A 16,430-nucleotide genomic window follows, 5' to 3' on the forward strand; every position below is an offset into this window, starting at 1 on the left:
TGTTCATTGAAATCATGTGGTGTAATAATATTTATGTGAATATTTTGGCAAAATGGGATGTTTTAATGCAATATTTCAAAAAGCGGACATCTTAATGTTACTGTAATCTTCCAACAATGTTGTAGCAATGTTTCGCAATCAAAATGTAATATTACAATGTTTCAATGAAATCATTCTGCAATGTTCCTGGAATCTCTTTGTGCTGTATGGGCTTTAACAGCACAACCGTCCGTATGTCGACTGTAAGAGTCAATTCATCCAAGTCAGGCTTTCAGAGTTGACTGTAAATCGACTTTGCATAGACGTCTGCAGACATCCTTCAAATGTTGACTCTAAGACGTCTAGAAAAAGGCATGCAATCCCGTGGTGCTGTGGGCATCACAGTATTGTTGAGAAATATAAATATTCATATCAATAGACGGAATAGGTTCATATATGAAGAAACCTCAATCTACATCCCAGTGAGGCTTGAAAGTTACAGTGTAACTTTCAAGCGTCATAACTCGGAAAGTACTTAATAAAAATAATTTTTGATTGAAATTTATAGGGTTACAATGGTATCACACAATCTATAAATTTCAATCAGAAGTTATTTTTTATTAAGTACTTTTTGAGTTATGACGCTTATCAAGTTACAGTACACAGCTACAGTAGCTTTCAAGACTCACAATTCAAAAAGTACTCAACAATAATAAACTTTCTTGTAAGGTTTTGGAAAAATCTTGACATCAGCTACTAGATTCTGGAATCAAAAATAGGGTGTTCTATTTGAAACAATTAATATGAATTTGATCTGACCTTGGCAACGCCATCCAAGGTCAAACTGATAATATTAATAAATAGATCTTTTAAAACCCTACAACTTTTATCTGAAACATTTTTTTCTAAAATGCTTAGTTTTTGAGATATTTTGCTGTTCCGGTACTTTTCTCCCACCCTGTACACACACATACACACAAGAGCGCGCGCGCACGCACGCACGCGCGCGCACACACACACACACACACACACTCGCCCTCAGATTAGAAATACTGTATATTTTCTTAGAATTAATATTTCTTTTATCAAAATTATCGATCAATTCAATGTCTCTTTGAATTATGGCTTATAAGTTGTCTAATTTCTTCATTATTCTATTATACTATTTCTCGGTTATTCTACTATTAATCAACTATTTTTTTTTTTTTTTTTGTTAATTTTGTACAGAATAAAGAACCGTGAAGTACGACAATGCCGTATTTATCAACTGTAATAAAACACGTTTTTTATTGAAAAAATTCAATATGTTATGTTTTAACGTATGTGCTACGTTTAACACATTGAAAAATATGTCTCTCACCGAAGCTACACCTTGTAATGAGGCCACATATAATCCAGCAATATTTATAGCGTATTCCTTGCTTCCCCTTTGCAAAAAGAAGAGTATTATTTTTTGTATTTGCATTGGAGCTATGTACCAGTGAATGTTGTATCTACATCATAATAAATTAATAGTTGAGAAAAGAAAATCTGTGAATAACTTTACCACAGTACATTAAGCGTATTGCTTATTACATTCAGAAAAAAAGATCTAACAAATATATATGTGCATATAATTATTAACATAAATATTTTCCTTACACAGAAACAAATACATTATTATTTTGATCTATAATTCCTTGCGATAAATAGTTGCTTATAAGCCCATAAAATAAGAGAGAGTTCATAAACATTAATCGTAGCGAAAATTCTCCAATATCAAATTCAAAGAATGTCAAGTGAAAAGCCTAAAGTTCAAGAGTATTTTAATGATTGTCGTTAAAATTAAGTCAATAATGTGAAACAAAATAATTACTAATTAGAGTTGCAAATGAAAATTTGGTAGTATTTAATTTTGTTATTATTGTTCATGAGTATATTATAACAAAAAAAAAGTAATTACCCGAAAAGCATTTAAAGCCAAGCAGATCACACCAATTATCATCATAAGAGAAAACATCAATTTAAATTTAGATATTATCAAGTCGGAAAATCTTCAAAAAAGATTAATATTACTATAACATTATTATAATACAGTATAACATTACTGTATATGTTATTGCAATTATAAATTAAATATAATTATATTAAATATACAATTATAATACTATTGTATAAATACCTCAGAGCTCTGCGATGCATATCCACAGCACAAATTAATTTCTCGTAAATCAAATTCTTATTTTGTAAAGTGTTTTGTGTAATTGCTTCTGCGATACGATAACTGCAAAAGATTTTTCTGACAATATTAAATGGTCTCGTTAATTTTTCAATTTAAACATTTTTTACATGTGTTTTTATATTTATTTCTTTACCTGGTAATTTGAAACATTCCGCGCGCATAGTGCAAGTAAACTAGGAACATTGATCCTGTTGCTAGCATTGTGACTAATCCAATAAAAAAGGCTGCATTTGTATGAAAAAGTATCAAGTAAAAGTATTTTTCATGATCGACAAAGTATTCTGTCACAAGTAGCGACGAAAAATGTGATCGAGTTTTATTTATAGAAAATAATATGTAAAAAATGTGCAACCAAGTTGAGTTTAAAATAAAAATCAATATCATCAATATAAGAAGCACTGAAAAATGTTTAAAGAGAGTCAATCTTCGATAAAAAGATTCATTATAAAGGACCCCGCATATTTCTTATGGATTTTGGTTTTTGGTCAAATCTCCTCATTTGGGAAATTGTAGTTCAAGGTGTCCTGATTAAAAGTGTCAATAGGTGCGACCTCCTAAAATTAACAGTTTTTGAGATATAACTGCCCAGACATCAAGTTTCCCGCATGTTTTTTTTTTTTTTTTTTTTAGAAAACGGCTTTTGTTTTTTGCGTAAGATATTGCCAGCAACGCATGGCACATATGCGACTTTATAAGGAGTTACTGAAAATTTTATGTTAATAAGTTCTGTACGCTATTGCTCTTCAGCTGTCTGGGAAACAGTTTCATTTCTGTTGCTTTTAGATTGCCATGTACAAAGGGATTAGCATCTTCATTATAGCAACGTAATTGCAACCAAAGGAAAATTTGTAGTAGTAAATATTTCTCTTTATGTGCCAGGAATGCATTGCTATCTGGGTGGTCAAACTTGGCTAATTTCCATTATTACATTAGACGATATAAATAATCTTTGTTTCTCAACTCCACATGATTCTAGAGACTTGAAAAAAAATACGTAGATAAACCTTATAACGTGCAAAACAGAACTGCCATAGTGGCGTCAAAATCCTACAGAATTTTTCCATTCTTAATTCTCAGCGTACACACTATATTGGATTCGATATTTTGCCACACATAGGTGTACCGGACCATTTTCAATTGCGTATATCTTGGTATCTAATGCATAAAATTTGAACAATTTTTTTTAATTGATACGTCAGAAGTCAGAAGATCAAGAAGAAGGCTAAATAGTTGGGAGGAGAATCGAGAAATTGAATATATTTGAAATATTCAAGAGAGATGGAAACTTGCGAAGAAAAACGTAGTCCTTTTATAAATGGTCCTTGGTTTTTTTATATAATTTTCTTATAATTCGGAATGTCTCTGCATAATTTCGCTTTCTAGATCCGTATAAAGCTTCTGTATAGTTTTAACGTGTTTCTTTATGTATTGTTCAGCAGTTGAATTTTCTAAAGCTGCCCTTTTTCTGCTGCGTTTAGGGCACCTTCTGCATGATTGTGATTATAAGCTGCTAAATAATAGTATATAAAACATGTACTTATAATTTTGTATGAACAGAATAAAGAAAATAAAGTTCAATGAGTTTGTAGTTTATTTTTTTTATTTCTTAAATCTTGCAACAATATATCATCATCCGAACTATCACTTGGATTATTTTTAATCATAACTTTTATACAATTTAATAATAAAAATCGTCAATCCATTTTAGTTTATGTAAGTCAAAATCAGTTAAATATTGAGGATGATACAAGCTACAAATAGTTTTCTTACTGCTTACACTACTTTCCGTTTCGAAATTCAGTACTAGATAGTAAAAACGTGAATTTTAGAACACTAAAAATCAGTCAATTCAGTAACAGCAGTGACAGTACTTCCTAATTTCGGAACGTTTCCTTAATAGAAATAGCAGAAACACAATTTTTTTTTAAGTATAACTCTTAGCTTTATAACGCCGCGCCGTATTGTAAAGTTCTTAAACGTTTTTCGTTGCAAAAATATGATTATTTTAAAAAAGTGGATTTTTAGACACCCAAAAATACCTCATATTTTCCTTGTTGTATAATTATACTTTTTAAAAGAAATGACAATACCATAATTTTTTTTTGAAAATATGACTTTTTAGCTTTAAAACGCCGTATTTGAAAGTCCTTAAACGTTTTTTGTTGTGGAGATATAATTTTTTAAATAAAAAGTGGATTTTTGAACAATTTTTTATTTTTGTTTAATGACTTTTTATAACTTTACAATAAATAATTTTTCGACAATGCCGATTATACAATCACATTTCTGAGATTCTGGACTTTTATGTGAAAAAAAAAGATTGTTGGAAAATGTTGATTGAAATCAAAGTTATAGCTTCTCAAAGTTAAAGTTCCCAGACTTGAAAATGTGTTAACGTATTTTACGGATTGGTGTGTTTAAGAGTTAACATTAGCCAAGTTTGACCAGTTATATCTCAAAAACTGTTAATTTTAGGAGCCCGCGCTTATTCACACTTTTAATGAGGACACCTACATTTTCCCAAAATATGAGAAGATTTGACCAAGAACTAGAAGCCATAAAAAATGTGCGAGGTCCTTTATCGACCAATTTTCAAAATATAATATATAATTTGTGTTTTATAAAAATAAAAAACAATTGTCTTACATGTTAATCCAATAGTGTAACGTTTTGCATAGATCGCATATTGCTTTATAATATTGATTTCATTTTCGTCAGTTAGTTCATTATACAAATGTTGCAGTTGTTCCAACATATACTTTACCTGTCATTTTAACAATATTGCAAACTATTTTTCTCATATTTAAAAGAAACTGTGTTTGTTTACATTATATTTTAGAAATATTTATTTCCAAAAATAAAACACATACTGTACACATACATAAATATTGTATATAAACACATACGTAAATACTGTATATAATGAATCACATAAAATTTATGAAATTGTTGAAGCTGAATAATTATTATTTGTGTAATTAAAATTATTCAAGAGAAAGAATAAAAGAAATTAAACATTACTCTGCAGAAAAATTTCGTTATTATTGTCTACATATAGTATGAAAAAAGTGTATATCTATAAATATAAAAAATAAATTTTATAGAATAAATAAAATTTTGCTGATTGCATGATTTAATGATTATATGTTTAGAAAGTTTCAACATAAATAACCATTTAAAAAAATTTTTCAGAAATTCTTTAAAAACATAGTTTTACTTACTAAGTTAGACAGCATACGTAACTTTTAGCCAGTAATGGTCACACGGGGTCCAAAAAACCCCACGCGTCCTTTTAACTTAAATTTATGGCTAGACAAAAAATTTTATGAATATTTTTGTAAAAAAAATCAAATTTTGCAATTTTATTTTTTAATTTGAATTTGTTTTACTTCTATGAAACTAATTTTTATCTGAAAGTATACTATCTTGAGAATACACTCCTAAATTTTTGTTGAATTATCTAAAAAATTAAAAATTTTATGAATATTTTTGTAAAAAAGTCAAATTTTGCAGTTTTTTTTTATTTGAATTTGTTTATTACATTAAATTTATCTGAAGGCATACTATTTTGAGAATACACTCCTAAATTTTTTAGATGATAAAGAATAGACCTCAAGGTATGTTCAGTAAAATTTTTGCGACGAAATATCAAAAAGCTGGCAAATGGCGATTGATTTTGTGCAGGGGGATTCAGTGGACCCCATGTGACCATTATGTTATTATTTGGAAGTGTGACCATTACGGGTTAAATAAAGCTTCGAAAAACACCTTAATTACTATGCAAGTTCAAATTCTATAAATTATCTTAAATTGTTGAGTTACGCAATAAATTGTTAGCGGTGAATTTATTATTGTTGTATATTTTGTAATATTTATATTTATAAGATTATATGACTTTTTTTTACAACGCGCTAACAAAAATAACATTTTTTTCTAGGTAGAGTTTAATTTATTCTATTCTATCCGCTTATTATTAATTAACAACGATTTAATTTACCATAACAATTTTCCTGATTGTTATCTGGTATGTTTTACTTACGGCTTCAAGGTTAACACTAAATGAACTATATTTAATTGCAAAGAAAATATAAAATAATGCAGACGCAAGAATATTGACGATTAATTCTGATGTACATCGTAAAGTAAAAAATGCCGTAAACTAAAAAAAAAATTTTATAGAATTAAATTGGCATTGAAATTATTTTCTTATTCAATCTAAAAGTAATCCTAATTTAATTGCCAAACATATTAAGCGATATTAGAATACTTTTTACATGTTATAACACAAGCATATAAAATTAATATTGATATAATATATATAACATTTTCCTAGTTTTAGAACAGTTTTAATATATTAAAATTATTATAAAACAAAGTAAAAGATTCCTAGAAATGCCATATTTTTTATTTTGTAATTATAAAACTAAAATTATATTAACGTACCTGAACTAAGATAAATGTCATCAAAACGCTAATAAACAACGTTAATTGGAGTTGAATAAGTTTAGATTGCTGATAAGGCCATAGACCAACTATGAGTAACAAACTTTTATTGAGACCAATGTGTAAAGAATTGGTACAGATCATTTCTTCACGATCATGTATATGCGAATGACAACAGAAAGACTAGAGTTCACTTGTTTTTTTTCTTTCATTTCATTATTTGCATATTTTATAACTCCATTTTCTTTCATCTTCTAGCTCAAATTTTCTTGTAAATTGTTTAAATTATCGTAATGTAAAATGCGAAGTAAAATTTAACGAAATATTACACTGTGAGATCGAAACGCGAGAAATTCAACAATTTCACCTGTATTAGTTCAATTGAATGACATAAGATAATTGAATGGATACTTATCTCTCATATAAGAAAAAGCCTTATAAATTGTTTGTCGAAGATCGCGCAGGCAAATTTGAAAATTTCTAGTAGCGCATTTATTCATTCGTTTCGTATTGTGTGAATTCGCATGTTTTATTTCTTTTACAGATAAAGTGGAAGACGGTCGGTTTTTTACATTTCTATATATCGACTATAATTGACTCATTTATACGAGGGGCGATCCAAAAGTAAAGTTACAAAGCCTGCAGTGAAGAGAGAATGTTTTATTCAGGAAAATCAATATAGTCACTTTGAAATATTACTCCTAGGATTATTTTTCGACATAGTCTCCATAGCGATTTAGGCAATTGTCGTTTCGTAAGATAAAATTGAAAATTCCCTTTTCGTAAAATTTCTGTCCTGGCGCGTTTAGTTGTCGCGAAGTCTTTCACCTCTTTGTCCAAAGCGAATCGTCAGCTTACTTGCTCCTTGAAGTGAGGAAACAGGTGAAAGTCACTTGGATCGAAGCACGGGCTGTAGAGAAGGTGATCGATAACGTCCAGGCGGAACTGCTCCAACAGCGTCGTGGTCTTCTGTGACGTATGGGGCCGCGCATTGTGAAGGAGAATGACACCCTCGGTGAAGAGTACTAGTCGTTTCTTCCTGATTGCTTCGCGCAATCGTTTCAAGGTCTCGCAATATCGGTCAGTAGATATCGTGCACATGTGTCGAACGCGCAAAGACAGGAATTTTACGAGAAGGGAATTTTCAATCTCATCCGACGAAGTGACAAGTGCTTAAACCGCCATGGAGACAATGTCGAAAAATAATCCTAGGGTTGATACTTCAAAATGATTATATTGGTTTTGATTATATTGGTTTTTCTAAATAAAATATTTCCTTTTCGCAGTAGGCTTTGTAACCTTACTTTTGGATCGCCCCTCGTAATATTAAATAGTCCACTGTTATACTGGTAAAATATATTTTTTCATATATTATTATAAACCACAGCTTTACATGTTGTATTACTTCAGCTTCTACAATCTCTACAATGCCATCTAAGCTATCAAACTCTACTTTTTTCAAGATAATAGACAAAACTATCTTAATAATTAATATTAATATTCTTATATATTATTTGGCTCCATTTTCAATTAATATATTTTGCATCACTGCCTCATAGAGTAAGGAGCAGTGAAATATGGCATTGCGGTACTCAACAATTGCAATAATATAAGCTTTTTTTGTTCAAAACCTATCATATTAACATAAATTAACGTAAAAGTTAGTACATACACTTTTTTATTGTAGCCTCCTAACAACGCTACAAATATTCCATCAATTTGTATATGGAATGTTTTAGTATTTCTTTGCAATAAAAATAGTATCATTTTCTGTATTTGTGTCGGAGCCACGTACCATTGAATGCAGTACTTGCGCTATAATGCAAATTAATAATTAAAGGAAGACGAAACATGGAGAATTATTTTTAACGCATTCATATTCTTTTTTTTAATTAAATAACAGTGTTTATTATTGCAATATTCTATAGAACAAATATGCACGATATTATCGTATGAATATTTTCCATGCACGGCAACGTAGACATCAGTATTACAATCTAAAATTTTTTGCGCAAGATATAGTTGCACATAATCAAGTATACAAATTGGACGAGAATAAATATTAGGTGTAACAACAGTTTTTATAATGTCATGTTCAACCGATTTTATTTGACAAATTTAAAGTACAAAAGGCATTCTCCGTAAAAAAGAAATCAATAGTATAAAACAAATTAATAATAATTAATTAGAATTGTCTATAAAAGTCTGTGTATTGGGCTACTATTATTATATATTATTATACGTAAATATTTAAAAACGCAAGATAGTACTTATCTGAAATAAAGTAAGACTTGCGCAAATTGCTTCAAATGCTTTCAAAAAGAAAAACGTTACATGAAATTTAGATATTAACGTGTTGCAAAATCTTTAATAGAAAAAGAGCATTATATGTGCATACATTTATGTGCGTTATAACAATTATTAGAGATATATATATATATATATATATATATATATATATATATATATATATATAATTTAATTACTATTGCATTAATACCAATTTTATAGCTTTGCTAATGCATATCCACGGCACAAATTATTCCCTTATAAATTCTTATCAAATTCTTATTTTGCAAATTTTTGTTTGTTGATTTGTTTGTTCGGGTGTAATTGCTTGTGTTATTCGATAACTATACAAGCAATTGTTTCCTCTTTATTCTAATTAAAGCTGCGTTTCAAAATTCACTGTAAATACTGAAATCCGCATATAGTTTACGTTGCATGTTTTATAACAATTGTTGCAAAAAGCTTTCAGAAACACTTCAATCTTTTACATTTTACATGCAGCACTTTTTAAAAAATTCGGCAATATGTCTTATAAAATTTAATAAAATTGTTTTAAAAATCTACCACATATACATTTTTGAATTAAGCTTTTTACAATTAGGCTTTCTGCTTAGATAATATATTCAAGCAGAAAATTTGCTTTGTTGCTCTCGCCGTTTAAATAAGCAAAAATTTTTTTTAATCTGCCTCATGTGTGAAATTTATGTTGTACGAGTGCAGGAATGTGAACATAAATAAAATATAAATACATATTCATATGTATGTATATATATTGTATATATATATATATTGTGTGTGTGTGTGTGTGTGTGTGTGTGTGTGTGTGTGTGTACACATATATTCTTATTTATATGCATTCTTTTTATTAAATATTTTAGAAATCATATTTACATTTCTTATATTTATTGATTTTAAATAATAAATTAAAGCACTATGTGATGTTTACAGACTGTTTTAAAAAGCCGTCTCTGTTTGGATAAAAGTATGGTGTATAAGGTTTTAGAACCAATATTTGGCTCAGGAATAGCGTCAGCCCCTGGTAAGATATATTTAAAGAAAGATAAACATTTATTTAGTTGTAGAACTCCTTTGTAATTACTATAGCATAACATAAAGAATGCAACATATATAATAGCATAGATTTATTAATTTTATTCTATAAACTAATATTATAAGTCTCACAACAAGCAGCCTATTTTACTAATATTCTTCTTATTATTGTACAACTCTTATTATTTTCCATCTATTTTTTTACTCTTTGGTAATATTTAATTTAGCACACATATGGACTGGACATCGAAAAATGATAGCTCCAATTTTCAAAACAGTCAATTTGAGAAAATTTGTTGATATATTTGTTGAAGAAGCTTCAATGTTAACTGAAGAATTAGAAAAAGTTGAGCATAATGAAAATGAAATTTTCTTTCTTAAACCTCTAGAAAAATGTGCTCTTAAAATTGCATGTGGTAAGGCAATACAAATTTTATATTTTTAAGTAGAAGATAAATTACGTATATGATGAATTACTGTGAATTATTGATAATCAAAGTATTGGCAACTATTGGCAGTCTAATTTAAAATACTTGGAATATATAAATTATATAGAGAATTATTTTTAATTTTACTTTAATTCTTAAGTAGTCTACTTATTATTATAACATTTCATTAAAAATAAAACTTCAATCTTTTAATTTAAAAAAATGCTTAAATTCTGCAAGTCTCGATTTTTATTTGAGCGACATTTATTCTTACTAAAAAAAATGTCAGAAAAGACAGTTACAAAAATGAGTAATTTTAACTTAAAATTAACAGACTATGTGTTATCATTGAAATTATTTTATTTAATAATATAAACTTGAAAATAAATAAAAAAAAGCAAATTATTAAGTATATTATTAAGTAAATTATGCATAGTTACAATATAGTTATTCAGATCGAATAAAGTCGCTTATCATGAAATGTCGTTTTCTAAAAGATTTATGGAAAATATATTTAAGTTTTATCACTAAAAGTTAGCAATTGTTAATAGCAATACTTTGTTGTATGTAAAATAAGAAATAGGGTTAAAATTTAGTACTCTATACTACATAATAATTATCAATATCAATTAATGTAAAGTATCAACTAATATTTATTTATCTGTTTCTATATCATATTTTTTCTTATTTGGAATTACTTTGTTTATGCTTTATTTATGCATAGTATATAAAATAACAATTAAAGACTACATATTAACTTGAAAGTTTCCATTTCATATATTGCTATGTACAGGCACTATGATTGGTATCAAGGTAGAAGAAAATATACTTGATAAAACTGTGGAGGCATTTGAAAGGTATATAATTTTCTTATAATTGTCGAGTCTTCTAATATAAATTTAATATAAATATATAATAAAATATCTATTTAAATACAATATTTTCTTAAAATATTTTATTTTCATTAACACCAAGAAAACTTCTGAAAAAATGTTAATCTTAACCCAGTCGGCACACAGATTCAAAAAGAATTAAAAAAGAATTCAAACTTAGAGTTTGAATTTTTTTTTAATTCTTTTTGAATCTGTGTGCCGACTGGGAAGTTAATTTTGTAAAATTCAAAAAGAAAATGAACTGTTTACTGAGATCGCAGTTTTTGATGTATAAGAATTATCTGTATTTAAGACTTGAGAATATATATACATATACTATATAAGTTTGACCCTAATCTGAATCTTCATCAAAATTAAGATAAATTTAATGGCAATCGAATAAAACCTGATCTGATCTTTCTTCCACACAACAGTTAAAATATCCAAAGATTGTTAAGAAGTCACAAAACGTTGTTTCTTATTATTGCCAAAATTTAAAGTAGTTTATTGTTAAAATTCTAATAAACAGATCGTAGAAAAATATATCTAGTGTCGTGGAATATCATAAATATTTTGTGTATAAATATAAATATTTTGCATTGATTTCTAAAAGCATCTGTTAAAATTACTTCGTGCACTCTATTTAGATATTGTAGATTACTGAGCATTAGTGTTTGCTGCATTTTTATAAAAACTAAATTTCTATTTTGCAGGTAGCAGAAATTTTTGTAGATCTATATCTCTACGTAATTTTGAAAAATATATATTACATATTAATTTTTTAACTTTAATCTAATTGAAAGGCATTGCATGTGAATTTTAAATAATATTATTGAATTTAATGTGTGTATAAATTCGGCAAATAAAGTATTATAGGTGAGCTGTGGTTGTGGAGTATGATCATCCGCTTGTGCATCTCTCTTGCGATTTTGCACTTAATCTTATTGTAAACATTGTATATTGTTTTTTAGAAATTACAAATTATTTAAAAAACAGGGTTTTTAATAAGTTTTAAGTTTTATTAAAAAAATTTTTTAAGCCAAAAAAATTATTTAAAAAAATTTTTAATAAAATATATTTTATAAAATATTTGTAAACCTTTGTTTTGCAGTACTTATTTGTATATAAAATTTCTAAAAGATTATTAATTAATACTTTTTTTTATAAATAAAAGTGGAATAATGTCTTTCATGACATTTATATTCAAGTAAACAAATTTGCCTAATTTTAAAAAGTTTTATTTGAAAATTTACTGCATATAATGATAGATTTTAGAAATATTTCTGTTGCAACATTTCATACCTTGCAGAATCCTTTCTAAAAGTGTTGCACATGAAATGCAAAGTTCAAATTTTCTTTGAAAACTCTTTGTAACAATCAGTGCTCTATGAATATTCATGGTGATAATTCATATATAAAAGTTTATTTTTCATAACACCTTTCAGAATGAAAGAAATTATAAGAGCTAGATTTCGGAACCCATTTTTGATTCCTGATTTTATATTTAATCTTACATCTATGGGAAAGATGCAGCGAGAGATATTAATCTTTGTTCAATCTTTTATTGATAAGGTATACATATTTATTAATATTTCATGTTATTTTCTTCACTATATAATCTTTATTATTATATAGATGATTCAGCAATGGGCAAATGAATCAAATACAACAAACGTTAATGATAGCAAAGCTCGTAAGTTTATCAATATTTTATTCTTGTGCCTTGTAGTATTGTATAATGCTTCCAATGTAGATTAAAAATAATAAATTGAGAATTGTATTTAAAATACTTGTATTTTCTCTTTTTTATTTCTCTTTTATCTTTAACAATATATATTTTATTTGTTCAAAATTTATTTTTACCATAAACTTTTAAAATAATATACATAAAGATTATCACTATAAATATATTGATAAGTAATTTATACAAACCTTTTTTTTTATATAACATTATAGATAAAAGACTTGTGGACATTTTAATGAATTCAACTGATAAAGAATTCATAGAAAAGGACATTTTCTACAATTTGTTTACGATGTTAGTAACGGTATGTAGAATACGTACTCTTTAAATTTTTTAAAATTAAATGTCATTCAAAAATTATACGGACACAATTTTCACTCTGGTACTGCAGTGACAAAATTTACGAGATTTAAAAAGTATGTAACTATTTTCAAACTAATTATAAGATATTATTTTTATTTTTTATAGGCCAGTGACACCACTGCTGTTACGATGTACTTTGTGATCTTTATGTTAGCAAACTTCCCAGAAATACAGGTACGTATGCAATAGTATTGTTGCCCTCAGGTTGAGTCGGTTCTAAAACATTGTATTCATAATGCTAAAATCGGTGCAAAATTTCAAAAAAAGAGAGAATTCACCAATCGCATTTGTACAATTTAACCAACTAATTAATACGACTGATTAATTCCAATAATTAGTCTAAAAGTTAAAAGTTAATTAAAAAGTAAAAAGTTAGTAATCTTAATCTGTTATCTTAACTTAGTTAATTTTAAATTATTTAATTTTTAACTTTAATTAGTTATTTTTAAAATACAAACTTTAATTTATTAAATTAAATAAATTTAATTTAATTTATTAAATTAATTTTTAACTAAAAAGTTAAAAATTTATATATGTAAAAGAAAAAAATTACAGAAAAAAACACATTTTCAAATAAAAAACAATATGTCTTTGTTATTTTATATAAACGTAATTTAAAAATAAAATATCTGGTAAAACTTTTTTTACCGATAATTATACATATATCGTTACACTTATGCATATAATTATGTAATATTAATTATATGTCCACATATATAATTATATATAATAATTGTATATATTTTATATAAAGATCATACATAACTATAAATGTATAATTATACATACAGGGTGATTATTAATGAATGTCCCCACTTTTTACCATTAGAGCACGCATTTGTAATTTCTAATATAATAATATGTGTGAAATACGTATCCGTCGGTAAATCATGCTCCTATGATAAAAAGTGGGGACATTCATTAATAATCACTTGTATATAACTATACATATATAATTATGTATACATATATGTACAATTTTTTACGGGGTATTAAATTTCTTTGATAATCCATATTATAATTGCTTTGAGTAATTTAACGTTAAAAATTACAACTGTCTAATTTAATATAAATGATATGCTTTTCACAATAAACTTTTAATTTAACTTAATTTAATGTAACTTTTAATTGAATTAGTTTTTTTGTGCATATAACTTTAAACATAACTAAATTAATTTTATAAGCCATTAACTTAATTTTCCTCAAAATTATGATGTGATTGGCCGTCTTTGGCCGTCGGATTTGTTTTTAGCAATCAAAAATTCATCGGAAAAAGCTTTATTACATTTCAAAAAAATGTTAAACTATGTTTTAAAAGAGAAGAAAATTTTAATATAAGTTAATAAAAAATGTATTGTATTATTATGTACATATTTACTTTATTTAACTTTATAATAGGAAAAAGTATACAAAGAGTTGTTGGAAATTTATGGTACACAAACTCCAAAGGCAGCACCGGTTAAATATGAGGATCTACAACATATGAACTATTTGGAACGTGTTATTAAGGAAACTTTGAGAATTTTTCCTACTGTTCCTATTATCGCACGACAAGTGACGGAAGACTTCAAAATAGGTTTACTAATTTTTATAAATGAGCATATATTAATTGTTAATTTTTCTTGAAATTTATTAATTTGTCATAATAAAACATGAACAAATTAAGATTCAAAAATCCTAATTTGTTCATATTTTATTACGACAAAAATTTCAAAAAAGGTTAACAATAAATACATATTTTCATAGAAATTTATTTATTTTAATTAATATACTGGTATTGATTCTATTATTCTAATAATATGACTATCAGAATATTAATTTTTATTTTATCTTAATTTTATTTTAATAAGAAGATTGCTACGTTTCTATCATACTTTTCTTTGCAAAGTTTATATCTGGATATTATTTTTAAAAATGTTTTAGGAGATATTGTTTTACCAAAACATACTGATATTCTCATCCCATTTATTCAAATGCATCGAAATAAAAAGTATTGGCCGAATCCATTGGTGTTCGATCCGGATAGATTTCTTCCGGAAAATATAAAAAATTATCATTTGTTTTATTTTACTCCTTTTAGCGACGGGCCAAGAAATTGCATAGGTAAACATAAATAAATTATTATGTATTATAATAAAATTGATTTACATATAATTGAAAAACTTGCAGGTATGAGATATGGAATGATGTCTATGAAAGCTATTCTAGCGACGTTGATACGAAGTTTCATATTTAAAGTAAATGAAACCATTGAAATAGATAAAATAAAATTAAATATGGACATCGTGTTATCGACTTTAGAACCTGTAAAAATTAAATTAAAAAAACGAAATCCCTAATAATGTAACATGTCTAATGTATGTATATATCGATGATAGTATCGTGCAACAGTTTTTTTTTTTTAATTATTAAAACTGCATATGCATGTCAAAGAATATACGGAAATGAAAGTAGATGAAAAAAAAATAAATACACATTTTCCTCTTTAAAATTGTTCTTGGCTCTGTTCTCCTCCACGATCTTCGAATTTGCATAGGAGCTTTGGGAAGCGCAGCGAGATCTCTTGCGATAATTGTATCGTAACGATCACGAGTTTATCTTAATTCCTAGAATATTTAATAATATGGGAGATTGTGTATTCTATTCAATTGAGTATTCTAAATTATTAATGCCAATTTCATGCAAGAAAATCTGCCTGCCTGCAGAATTTCATGCAAGAAAATCTGCCTGCAGAATCCCTTGAAGAACTTGATCAAGTTCTGTTCAAACAGCATGAGGAACTTTCCAGTAAACACATTGTCTTTCAGACCTTAGCCTTAAAGGCTATACGGTCCACTTGACGCTACAATGCTTCGTAACACTTTTTGATCGGTTAATTTGTAAAATTCTTTGTTCCGGTTGTTTCGATAAAATCAAACGGTTTATCGAAGCACTTGCAGCGTCAATTGGACCGCCGCCAAGACATCTTCTTAAAGACTTCTGTTGAACTTTGTTTTAAAAACAACTTTTTAAAAACGACTTTTAAATGTCTTTTTTATGAC

At 26.9% G+C, this 16,430-nt stretch overlaps 2 protein-coding genes across 2 annotated transcripts; one reads left to right on the forward strand and one right to left on the reverse strand.

Moving 5' to 3' along the window:
• Positions 1 to 1,172: 1,172 nt before the first annotated feature.
• Positions 1,173 to 6,861, reverse strand: LOC113004223. Its single transcript, XM_026136923.2, has 9 exons — positions 6,644 to 6,861; positions 6,240 to 6,359; positions 4,847 to 4,964; positions 2,334 to 2,598; positions 2,141 to 2,242; positions 1,922 to 2,012; positions 1,621 to 1,766; positions 1,340 to 1,472; positions 1,173 to 1,246 (listed from the first exon to the last, which is right to left on the reverse strand). Exons 1-9 carry the CDS (start codon positions 6,785 to 6,787, stop codon positions 1,193 to 1,195), a joined length of 1,173 nt encoding a protein of 390 aa, XP_025992708.1. The 5' UTR covers positions 6,788 to 6,861; the 3' UTR covers positions 1,173 to 1,192.
• A 3,013-nt stretch (positions 6,862 to 9,874) lies between these two features.
• On the forward strand, positions 9,875 to 16,080 carry LOC120357678 (cytochrome P450 4c21-like). The gene is made up of 10 exons (XM_039448829.1): positions 9,875 to 9,971; positions 10,210 to 10,398; positions 11,204 to 11,267; positions 12,728 to 12,854; positions 12,918 to 12,975; positions 13,239 to 13,330; positions 13,495 to 13,563; positions 14,788 to 14,965; positions 15,313 to 15,492; positions 15,559 to 16,080. Exons 1-10 carry the CDS (start codon positions 9,917 to 9,919, stop codon positions 15,726 to 15,728), a joined length of 1,182 nt encoding a protein of 393 aa, XP_039304763.1. The 5' UTR covers positions 9,875 to 9,916; the 3' UTR covers positions 15,729 to 16,080.
• Positions 16,081 to 16,430: the final 350 nt, after the last annotated feature.

The sequence above is a fragment of the Solenopsis invicta genome, chromosome 4, assembly GCF_016802725.1.
Source record: "Solenopsis invicta isolate M01_SB chromosome 4, UNIL_Sinv_3.0, whole genome shotgun sequence".
NCBI lineage: Eukaryota > Metazoa > Arthropoda > Insecta > Hymenoptera > Formicidae > Solenopsis > Solenopsis invicta.

Coding starts and splice junctions, on each gene's coding strand:
- LOC113004223 (XM_026136923.2), bottom strand. CDS start 6,787: ATGATCTGTACCAATTCTTTACACATTGGTCTCAATAAAAGTTTGTTA. Junction 2,599..4,846: donor TTACACTATTGGATTAACAT/GTAAGACAATTG, acceptor AACATTTTTCAG/TGCTTCTTATATTGATGATA. Junction 1,247..1,339: donor CATTACAAGGTGTAGCTTCG/GTGAGAGACATA, acceptor GTTTTATTACAG/TTGATAAATACGGCATTGTC.
- LOC120357678 (XM_039448829.1), top strand. CDS start 9,917: ATGGTGTATAAGGTTTTAGAACCAATATTTGGCTCAGGAATAGCGTCA. Junction 12,855..12,917: donor TTCAATCTTTTATTGATAAG/GTATACATATTT, acceptor ATTATTATATAG/ATGATTCAGCAATGGGCAAA. Junction 15,493..15,558: donor CGGGCCAAGAAATTGCATAG/GTAAACATAAAT, acceptor AAAAACTTGCAG/GTATGAGATATGGAATGATG.